Source organism: Stomoxys calcitrans, chromosome 4, assembly GCF_963082655.1.
Source record: "Stomoxys calcitrans chromosome 4, idStoCalc2.1, whole genome shotgun sequence".
NCBI lineage: Eukaryota > Metazoa > Arthropoda > Insecta > Diptera > Muscidae > Stomoxys > Stomoxys calcitrans.
This window is the reverse complement of record NC_081555.1, coordinates 35,557,374-35,569,093: the sequence shown is the minus strand read 5'-3', so window position 1 is coordinate 35,569,093 and position 11,720 is coordinate 35,557,374. Positions and strand designations below refer to the sequence as shown.

The 11,720-nt window shown below is 41.7% G+C and overlaps 1 protein-coding gene across 1 annotated transcript; it reads left to right on the top strand.

Moving 5' to 3' along the window:
• Positions 1-10,420: 10,420 nt before the first annotated feature.
• LOC106084840 (FAD-linked sulfhydryl oxidase ALR) lies at positions 10,421-11,439 on the top strand. The gene is made up of 3 exons (XM_013248770.2): positions 10,421-10,644; positions 10,716-10,951; positions 11,003-11,439. Exons 1-3 carry the CDS (start codon positions 10,528-10,530, stop codon positions 11,163-11,165), a joined length of 516 nt encoding a protein of 171 aa, XP_013104224.2. The 5' UTR covers positions 10,421-10,527; the 3' UTR covers positions 11,166-11,439.
• Positions 11,440-11,720: the final 281 nt, after the last annotated feature.

Sequence of the window (11,720 nt, the reverse complement as noted above, 5' to 3'; positions counted from 1 at the left end):
GGATCTGCCGATATAGGGTATGAAGCCCATAAAAGATTTATTTATTACCCGATTTCGCTGAAATTTGAAACAGTGAGATTTTTTAAGCCTCCCAACCCAAATATGGTTCAGATCGGACTTTATTTAGATATAGCTGCCATATGGACCGATCTATCGATTAAAGGGTCTGAAGCCCATAAAAGCTTTATTTGAATTCGAAACAGTGAAATTGTTTTAAGCCTACTGACATCCGACCTAAATATGGTTTAGATCTGCCGGTTAAGGGTCTTAAACCCAAAAAAGCTTTATTTATTATCCGATTTCGCTGAAAATTTAAATAGTGAGTTATTTTAAGCCTCAAATCATCCGACTTTTATATGGTTCAGATCGGAGTCTATTTAGATATAGATGACACATATTCCGATCTGCCGACATAGTGTCTTAATCCCTTAAAAAAGTACCTATTATCCGATTTCGCTGGAATTTGATACAATGACTTGTATTAAGCCTCCCACCATCCGACCAGAACAAGATCCAGATCCGACTTTGTTTCAATATAGCTGCCATATAGAACGATCTTCCAATTTATGGTCTAAATCCCATAAAACGCGGATTTGTTGCCTGATTTGGCTGAAAATGCCATTTGTATAAGAGTTCCCGGGATCTGAATCGAATATGATAAAGACCAGCCCCTAATTAGATATAACTTTGGATATGGTAGTGGGGTTATAAGAAAATAGGATGATTAATATATCCATGGTGGTGGGCATTCAAAGTTCGCCACAGCCGAACTTAAGACGATTTTACTTGTTTTCTGATGTTCTTGCCAGGATTCGAACCAAAGCGCTCAGCGTCATAGGTAGACATGCTTACCTCCGCGCTACGGTGGCCTCCGTCATCACCCTCTCCTCCTCAAAGAACCTCAGAATCCCATTGAGCGCCAAAAGCCACAATAGAGGAAATAAAATACCTCCTTGCGGAGGTTCCCTTGTTACAAACTTCCGTATCGAACCCTCAGCCGGTGATGAGTTGGTGGCCTGCATCTTCACCCTCTTCTCCTTAAAGACCTCAGCGTCCCATTGATCGCCAAAAGCCACAATAGAGGAGACAAAGTCCCTCCTTGCGGAGTTTCTCTGGTCAAAATCTTCCCTATCGAAACAGTGGTTTCGGTCTGTGATTTTGAGTGCTCAAAAATACAGTTGTTTGAGCCGATGTGTGAGAGCTCGCATTGTCGTGGTGAAGAGTGATCCGTCGTCGGTGGTTGGTTTTCCGAATTTCTTGGAAGACAACTGGGAAACACATGGTTGTGTACCTCACTGAATTGACTGTTTTGCGTTGTTCTAGTGGTACGATTGCGACATTTCCAGTCTTTCCGAAAAAACAGACAATAATTTGCTTGGAAGTGCTTGGTGCGTGAGGAACTTTTGTTAGATTTAGCTCATCTTGAAACACCCATACAGTCGACTGCTGTTTACTTTCGGACTCATACACGTAAATCCTCGATTAATCACCTGTGACGATGTCATAGACGTGTTTCGAAGAACCGCGATCGTATTTTGGAACATTTCTTTCGACCAATCGACACGAGCCTTTTCTTGAGGGATTGACAAATTGTGTGGGATCCAACGCGAACAAATTTTTTTGACAGTCAAATGTTCATGCACTATTGAATGTATGTCGGTTCCACAAAGTCCTTATATTGTCTCAATCTCACGATAGGTCACATGACGATCTTGCGCAGTTGGCGCACAGCATCAATGGTTTTTGGAACAACCACTGATTTTGGACGACCTTCACGAAATTCGTCTTGGAGTGAACTACGTCCTCGTTTGAATTCACCATACCATCGATAAACACTGGTCCTTGATGGAGCTTCATCACCAAAAATTGAATGAAGTTCATCGATGCACTGTTGTTGAGTTGATCCACGTCCAAAGTTGTAAAAAGTAATCGCACGAAAATGTTCACGATTTATTTCCATTTTTTGGGCGAGTGGAATCTTTTAAGTTACTGTAAACAACACAAATAACGCTCATATGTCAAAACGTTCTGAGTACGTATAACCTCAAAAATTTCAAGCTTTACGATAGAGCTGTCAGTTGGCAGATTGCAACTCAAGGGTTGTCTAATCCCTAAATATAAAAGGCAACCCTCGTATCAATCTAATTTACTAAAATAGGGAGGGACTTTCATGTCCACCAGAACGCCATGTATGGAGTCCAACATTATGAAGGGACTGTCTACCGACCGACCTTTAGTGAACGCATGCTGATAGCCGCACACCAGGGAAGCCTCAAGACGGTCCCTAATACAAATGTCAATTAGTCTCTCCAAAGTCTGCAAAATGAAGGATGAGAGACTTATTGACTGGACTGGAGATAGAATGTCTAGGTTTCCCCGATTGCGGGGTAAAAATCACCAAATCCTCCCGCCATCCAGTCGTTACATAGCCCAGCAAAACGCAGTTTAATTTTATCGCAAGAAATCATATGGCAATGGGTCCCGCCCTTTGCGGCATAGCAGGCAGTACGCCATCCGGTCCCGTTGACGTGCATGTTCTCAACCGTGGACAGTGACTGGGCTCTGTGTTGTGTCAGAGGACAACGATAGCATACAGGTTAGTTGACCCACCGGCCTCGCCCGAGCACCCAGGGAAGTGCGTAGCAGCCAGTAGCTTGAGCGTCTCAGAGCTAAATTCCGCTCAGGTTCAGTCATTTCCTACGGCCACAAGAGATTGAGCGCTGGATAGAGAATGTCTCGTTTTCCCCAATTGCGTGCTAAAAACCACCAAAACCCCTCGCCATCCAATCGGTACATAGCCCAGCAAAACGCAGTTTCTAAAAATTACCTCAAGGAGTCATATGACAATGGGTCCCCCCCTTTGCGGCATAACAGGCATTACTCCATCCGGTCCCATTGATTAGCAGAGCTTAAACGAATTCATTGCCTAGACTATATTCCCCTTTGTTATCATGGTCTCAACCGTGGACAGAGACTGGGCTCTGTGTTGTGTCAGAGAACATCGATAGCACACGGGTTAGTTGACCAACCGGCCACGTCCGAGCACCCAGGGAAGTGCGTAGCAGCCAGTAGCTTGAGCGTCTCAGAGCTAAATTCCGCTCAGGTTCAGTCATTTCCTAAGGCCAAAGCTGATTGAGCGCTGGATAGAGAATGGCTCGATTTCCCCGATTGCGTGCTAAAAACCACCAAATCCTCCCGCCACCCAGTCGTTACATAGCCCAGCAAAAGGCAGTTCCTTAAAATCAACTCAAGGAGTCATATGACAATGGGTCCCCCCCTTTGCGGCATAACAGGCAGTACGCCCTCTGGCCCTTTTGACTTGCAGGGCTTAAACGAATTCACCGCCCTGACTATATTCCCCTTCGTTATCATATTCTCAACCGTGGACAGTGACTGAGCTCTGTGTTGTGTCAGAGGGACATCGATAGCATACGGGTTAGTTGACCTACCGGCCACGTTCGAGCACCCAGGAAAGTGCGTAGCGGCCAGTAACTTGAGCGCGTTCCGTCATTTCTTAAGGCCGAAAAAGAATGAGCGAATTGAGCTTTGTTTTTGAGCGTCGCGTGAAATCCCACAAAAGCAACGCGAAAAAGTTACAAAATTTTCAACTTTTGTGTTTGAAAGCGAGCGTTATTCTGTGCTGCAACACGTAAGTTGTGTTTTAAGTCGTCAACGTTAAAAAAGATCTAACTATTGTGAGTTATTTTTTTGACATTTGTTGGGAGCGTTGCATTTTTCAACGCGACGCTCCTGAACACGCTCATACTGTTTCATGTTTCCAAGAGTTCTCGGATCCTTTGGAAGCAATCTGCGGAACCTGTAGGCCTCATTCACTCCTTCTATAGACTCACAAAAGCAGACCCATGAAGCCCTCTTGAACAATTTCGCCTCGCTTTTCTATTGGGTTGCCCAAAAAGTAATTGCGGATTTTTCATGTAGTCGGCGTTGACAATTTTTTTCACAGCTTGTGACTCCGTAATTGCATTCTTTCTTCTGTCAGTTATCAGTTGTTACTTTTAGCTTGCTTTAGAAAAAAAGTGTAAAAAAGTATATTTGATTAAAGTTCATTCTAAGTTTAATTAAAAATACATTTACTTTCTTTTAAAAAATCCGCAATTACTTTTTGGGCAACCCAATACTTGTTTAGGGACTCCATATACAGGACCCAGTCCGCATGAAGCTTGCTTTTGCTTGTCCTATTATAGGGCCTCTTCGTAGATTGTCTAAATCTCCTCAAGTCCCAGTTCTATCCCCAAGTGCCCAGATTGCTATCTCTTACCAGGATATGTCAGACTGTAGTTTTCTTCATAACTACTCAACATGGTTGCTGTCAACAGATGCGATGTCAATTCAAACACCCTCACCCAATTGCAAAAATTAACCGTTTTAAAAACTATTCTTTCATTGCACTTACCACTTGCTTAATAAAGGTGAGTTTCTAGTTAACAAAGCAAGGTGTGGTGAAATTATAAGGCTTTAGTGAGACTAATGCTCTCTTACTCTTTTCTCTTTCAGTCTCTCTATGTGTGTGTGCTCAACTGCTGTTTTTGAACATGTGTTTGTAGGCAAAATTGTTGCACATTTATGACGTAGACAGACGTTCATTATACCTAAATTCATACTTACTTAAACGTGTAGTAACGTATGTATGTATACACATTTGTATTGTACCTAACTCGTGCCTATGCCCTCATAATTTTGTCTGACATACTTTGAAAGGTGGAATTACACAGTAAAGCACAATACTTTAGGCGTTGCATGTGAGCTGTAATTAAAGGACGTAGTGCAAGAAACGTGTGTATATACATACATACAACTATATCCAGGACAATATGTACATACTTATGTCTATATTGATGAATTCAAAATATTTAAAGCAATTTTGCAGCAATGCTAGCTTAAATTTTAATGCAAAAAGTTTACATTCAAGATAAGGGCAATATCCTTGGCCTGAATCATCGGCTACTCTGTCCTGAGAATTTAACTCTCAAGTATTTTGAGAGATTTGATGCGTCTCATCTTATGCAGAGACCCTGTTTTGGGCTCGCCACATGTCACTGGCAAGGCTACCCCAACGTGAAGTATTCCAGTTTTAGATCAATGGTGAAGGAATCTCTTTCTTGTAGTCGAGGCCCAATGACATCACTGGGTAACTCAAAATTGCTTTTGAGAAGTTAACCTCCACTTAATGGTGTATATCCATAGTGACAGGGGCGGATTAACATCCGCACCCTCGTTTTAACCTAACCTAACCTCCACTGAAGAACTGTTTCCTAGTGTTCTAACAAAAATTCGAACCCAGGCATTCCGCGTCATAGTTTGCAATTCTAACCTTTGCTCCATAGTTTGACTAAAAGCTAGGAGCTTGATTGATGAAATGGCTGCAAAAGGATGAAACAACCGGAAGGGTCTACTGAGGAGAATTCTGAGAAGAATACTGGTTAGTCTTGCCTTAACCATAGGTAAGGCAGTTTGATTGATGAAATGGCTGCAAAAGAATCAAACAACCGGAAGGGTCAACTGAGGAGAATTCTGAGAAGAATACTGGTTCGTTTTGCCTTAACCAAAGGTATTCTCTGGCCAATTAATATGGAACAATAATGAGCGCTTCTCTCACAAGTTTATTGGGAGGGTTCTTGCAACTGTTACTAAGGTTCTCTCTTGTTTCAACCGTAGAGTTGTAGCTCATTGCGTACTGTAGCTCGTGTAGGTACTTATTTTGCACTAAAATTTGTTGCGGAGGCCGCATATGACACCGAACGTCGAGGTTCGAATCCTGTTGAGACTATCAGAAACAAGTAAAAAGGCATTTCGTTCGGCCGGGCCGAACATTGGATACACTCCACCTCGGGTATATATGTAAAGCCCCTTTCGTCACAATCCGATGAAAATTGGATAACTTATGCACCCAAATTTGGCACAGACATTGAGTGGTCTAATAAATATAAGTCACTGTTCAATTCAATTCAAGAACAAAATATTGGTCTGTTTGTCGGCTTGTTTGTTTGTTCCGTATAGACTCAAAAACGGCTGAACCGACTACCTTGAAATTTTCACAGATTGTTTAGTTTGGTCTGGAAGGAAACATAGGCTATATAATTTTTTGATATTGGTTGGGGGGCGGACCCTCCCCCTTACCCCAAAAGTACTACCCAAAAATAAAAGTGGACCGATCGGGACAATATAGGATTCAAATGAAAGGTATTTAAGAGTATAATACGAATTTCATAATAAAAGTGGGGCCCAAGTACCTGGGGGGCCGCCCCAGCCCCAAAACCCCATACAATAGGTTTATTTGACGATCATGACAATATGGAACTCAAATAAAAGGTATTCGCGAGTAGATTGCGAATATAGCCAGGAAGTAGGAATAGGCTTTAAAATTTATTGATAACGGAAGGGGGCGGACCCTCCACCTTTGCCCCAAAGACACCACCCAGAATCAAAAGTGGACCGATTAGGGTAATGGGTATCAAATGAAAAGTATGCGGGAGTAGATAACGAATCTGGCATACAAATTCATGTCGAAGTATAGGGGGTCACCCCATGCCCACAAAAAACGCCCAATGTACCTCACATTAGCCAATCACGGATATATAGGACTCGTTTTGTTTGTTCCGTATAGACTGAAAAACGGCAGAACCGATTTTGTGTAAAATTTTCGCATATTGTGTAGGTTGGTCTGGAAGGAAACATAGGCTATATAATTTTTCGGTATCGGAAGGGGAAGGACCCTCCCCCTTATGCCAAAAACACAACCCAAAATCAAAAGTGGACCGATCGGAACAATATAGGTATCAAATGAAAGGTATTGGAGAGTAGAATACGAATAGGATATTAAAATTTAAGTCTAAGTACCCATCGGGCCGCACCAATCCCAAAACTCCCCCAAAATAGACATATTGCACGTTCTTTTCAATATGGGGCTCAAATGAAAGTTATTCGGGAGCAGATTTCAAATCTGGCATACAAAACCAGATGGAAGTATAGGGGGTCACGCCACCTCACCTCAAAAACGCCTTTAGACTCATTACGACTATATGATACTTGGCTGAACCGATTTTCTTAAAATTCTCATAGAAAACGAATATGGTATTAAAATTGGAGTCCAAGTACCCAATGTAGAGCTTCCTGAAGTATATCTCTAAAAGTGCTGGGAAACTTTCCCTAACCGCAATTGCCACGTCATCAGCACACGAGACCAGACAGTACACCTCCTTGACAGTACAACTCCTCTGCTGACCCATCTTTTTAGATCTACAGATCCCGCTATGTAACCGACTAGGTCGTGAAGGGCTGTTTCAGTGAACTTGCCTTTACTATACGCATGCTGCTGCCGAGACCTGCGATCTCCAGAGATCATTGCCCTAAGATATGTTTCTATCAACCTCTCAAGAGTCTTCAGCACAAAGGATGGCAGACTAATAGGACGAAAATCTTTCGCCTTCGTGTGGTAGGGTTTTCCTGCTTTTGGAATGAAGACGACCTTCGTGTCCCTCCATCCCACAGCTATATATGACATTCTGATACAAGCAGAGTATATCATGCTAAGCCAGGGAACCAATCTATCAGACACAGATCGCATTTCAACCGGTGATACATCATCGGGGCCTGGCGACTAAAAGGAGTTGAAAATTAATATCGCCCAAAGGATTTTCGGCTCAGACACAATTTCCCGAATAACCTCCGGCGAATGCATATCAGTGTCAACCTCTTCTGGCGCCACGTTGACCGTTAGAGAATTTCCCGGGAAATGTGTATCAACGAGTAGTTCTAGTGTTTCCTCACAGTAATAGGTCTCGAGAACAGAATCTTCCTTAGCCTAGAGGCCTCAGATGTATCCTCCACGTAGCTGCAGAATTCTACCCAGGATTTGTTCTGAGACTTTCTAAGCTCGACCTTATATTTTCTTAGCTCAGCCTTATAGATGTCCCAATCGTGTGGTGTTCTTGAGGCTTTCGCTCTGTTGAAGAGTTTTCTGCAGTACTTCCTAAGACCATCCAGCTCTGGGGTCCACCATGACGATCGCTGTTTGTCCCTTGGCTTGGCACTAGGACATGCTGACACAAGCGAGTCATTCAGGGCCTTCGTGATCCGCTTGACCATTTTGTCAATATCCTCCTCAGTTTTAACTTCCTTTTCTGGTCTAGAAAGGAATAGACGTGCAGAATTTGTGCCGAAATTTATCCCAATCAGCCTTTTTTCTGTTTAGCCGAGGGACCACTTCTGCAGTATTTTCTCCAAGGCTGAAACTAGTATAACGACGATCAGAGAAGCCGTGGTCATCCAACACTTCCCAGTCGTATTTTCTTGCACTTATATCTTCCGATACAAAGGTAATATCTTGTACCTCCTGCCTTTTCCTGGTAATAAAGGTCGGTTTATCCCCTTTATTGGAGGCCACCGTAGCGCAGAGGTTAGCACGTCCGCCTATGATGCTGAACGCCTGTTAAAATGTTCATGGGCAAAATATGCATTTATCCCCTTTATTACAAATCGCCAGATTGCAACTTATATTCGATAAGCAGCTCACTCCTTTCGTTGACATACGAATTTCCCATATCTGGTTGTTGTTGTATCAGTGTTGTACAATGAGGCAGCAGCCCTTGCCGATGAAGGAATCCATGGGGTCCATCCGGTACGAACAACCGGCTGCCATGGGATGAACCCATATCTGATGATGTGTATTACCATCACTTCCTACAATAAGGCTCTTCTTCCCTACAGAAGCAACTTAAGGTCTAAAGGCGGTATCTCTGAATCGTGTGTCATATATATGGAGGCCAGCCAGTAATGAGACTTATTCAAGGCTGGCTACTACCAAATCTTCAGTGCTTTGCGACGGAAGAAGAAAAACATTTAGACTACTCTCTGCCAGAATACAGGCTCTGTGCCTTTCATACCCCGTACCCTTGAGTAGTTTAAATCCCGGAATTCTTAGTCCACGAACCCTTCCTCCACACACCCATGGTTCCTGGATAAGAACCACGTCAAATCCCCCTGCCATCAGGAGGATCTTAAGTGCCGCCGAAGCGGCTTTACAATGGTGGAGATTTATCTGTAGAAACCGGACCATAGTCAGGATTCAGAACTTCCGCCACTGTTGTGTTAGCCTCGTCTTCTGACTCCACCAGGAGCTCATCCTCACAAGATTCGTTAGATCTGATGAGTTGCCGTACGCATCCAGGGGCAGGTGAAAAAGCTGTGGAACTACTCTTCCTCAGGACACTGGACACTTGCGGTGTGGACGATTCCTCCTTAGATGCTTCACTAGCTACTGCTGGCGAAGTATTTTCTATGTCCTTTCTTCCCCGCTGGCGCACACCTTGAGCCCAGTCCAATCGGATAACCCATCCATAAAGGGCTTGTCGGTTCCTGTTTCAATGCCTTCTCCTACTGTCTCGGTTGTGGCAGCTGGATTTTCAGTCTACCGCAGTCCGCCAAATTTTAGCGACGTGATCTATAGTTCCTCAGGCAACACAGCTGTAACTTTTTTCTAAAATCTAAAAGACGTTCTCTTTGATCCGCTATTCTACACATAAGCAACAAAACGGTGTTAAAATGATAAAAATACAAATATAAAACAGAAGATAGGTTGTAAAACAATGTTTATTTCTAAAACCACTTTGACATTTCAATTTACGACATTTTCCACTCAAGGTAGTTTCGTTGGGGGTAGATTTTTGTTGTTGTGCTAATCACACTACCCCTTACTTCTACCATGACTTCTCACATAGCCAAGGCGGATTAAAAAAGGTGATCTCACGCAAAAATCTGTTAGCTGCCGGCAAGATATATTCATTTACAGGTAGTGGCAGTTGCCCAACAACAAAATGTTTAGTGCACTATCTATCAAAATCAGTGATTAGTGCAGCTCCGATTTTGTGTACGTTACTAGTTCTCGCCATTTTTCGTTGTTTGTGTGTGTTATGGTTTTTAACTATAATTCACACACACAATCAAAACTCGTTGACCGATAGTGCACTTCGTGAGAAAAAATTTTACTTAGCTGTTTGCAGTACACTACCTGGTAGTTATGTCATGGCTGCCGGCCAGGTTGACGGTATTAGATGTCAGATTTTTGTTTGCATTCTCTTTGTTGTCTTCTTCTTTCTCTCATATTCTCTGCTCATGTACTCACACGTATACACACACGCACACAAATTTGTTTTTCGTGTGTTGGAACGCCAATCAGCTTGATGGCGAATTGCTCCATATGATTTGTAATTGTTGTACAAATGAGACCACCTTTAATTGTTTCGCTATGGTTTTGGCCTTTATTCCGAAGCAAACATCCCCTTATTCCCCACATACCCTTGAATGTGAACTCCCCCTAATTGCAACCTAACCTACCACGGAACGCTTTTTATTAAAGTGCACCAATTAATAAGATTTGGCAGCACTGACATTTTGACAGCTGTCCAATTACAGCTAACAGCTGTTCCTTCTGTCGGCAAATCAGAAAAAAATAAGCATTTGTACAAATTTCCAGAAATTACTAAATAAAACTAAACATCCAAGTATAAAATGACTAGCTACGATTCCTATGGTACACCAACTAAACCGGATACCAATTGCCGGACATGCACTGATTTCAAATTTTGGTCAAAACAACAGCGGCAAATGTTTCAAAAAACGACTGATGTAAGTGCATGACTTATTGTGTATTTCTGGGTAAAACAGATAAATATTGCCTTCGTTTTCCCATTTTTCAGAACAAAGATGCAGCAAAGAGCGGGGCTGGAGATAGCAACGATAACAGCTTACCTAGAGAGGATTGTCCATTGGACAAATCTAAGTTGGGCCAATCCACATGGGGTTTGCTACACACCATGGCCGCTGTTTACTCTGACAATCCCACAGATAATCAAAAAAGTGATATAAAAACTTTCTTTGATGTCTTCTCCAGGCTTTATCCTTGCGAGTATTGTGCAAAGGATTTTCGTAAAGAGTAAGTTAAGCCTGACAGTTATTGAAACAAATTTAATTATTTTATTTTCAGCCTACGAGAAAATCCCGTTAAGGTGGATTCGCAACATGAATTCTCCCAATGGCTATGCCAATTCCACAATCGTGTCAATGCAAAATTGGGAAAAGCCCAATTTGACTGCAGCAAGGTAAACGAAAGATGGCGAGACGGTTGGTTAGATGGTTCTTGTGATTAACTTAACTATGTTGCATATGTTATTATTTTCAATTTTATTATGGGTTATATTTGGATTGGATATGTAATTGATTAGACGATGTAGACCTGTTAATGTATTAAGTAGACATAACTATTATCATATATTATTGGATGGAAACATGAGCTGTTGTTTTTTCTACACTGCTTTCAGTTAAAATTTTTCGAAAAGTTTTTAATTCCTGTATGGAAAAAACTATACAAACACCATTTTTTGTTTCAAATGTAAATATATTGATGTAATTTTTACACTATAACTTCAGCGTCTTTTAATAGCCAAAAGAATCTCTCACTTTTGTCTTAAAAAAATTTTTCATGGAAATTTTGTCTTTAGAGAAAATTTCATGGAAATTTTGTCTTTAGAGAAAATTTCATGGAAGTTTTGTCTTTAGAGAAAATTTCATGGAAATTTTCATGGAAATTTTGTCTTTAGAGAAAATTTCATGGAAATTTTGTCTTTAGAGAAAATTTCATGGAAATTTTGTCTTTAGAGAAAATTTCATGGAAATTTTGTCTTTAGAGAAAATTTCATGGAAAT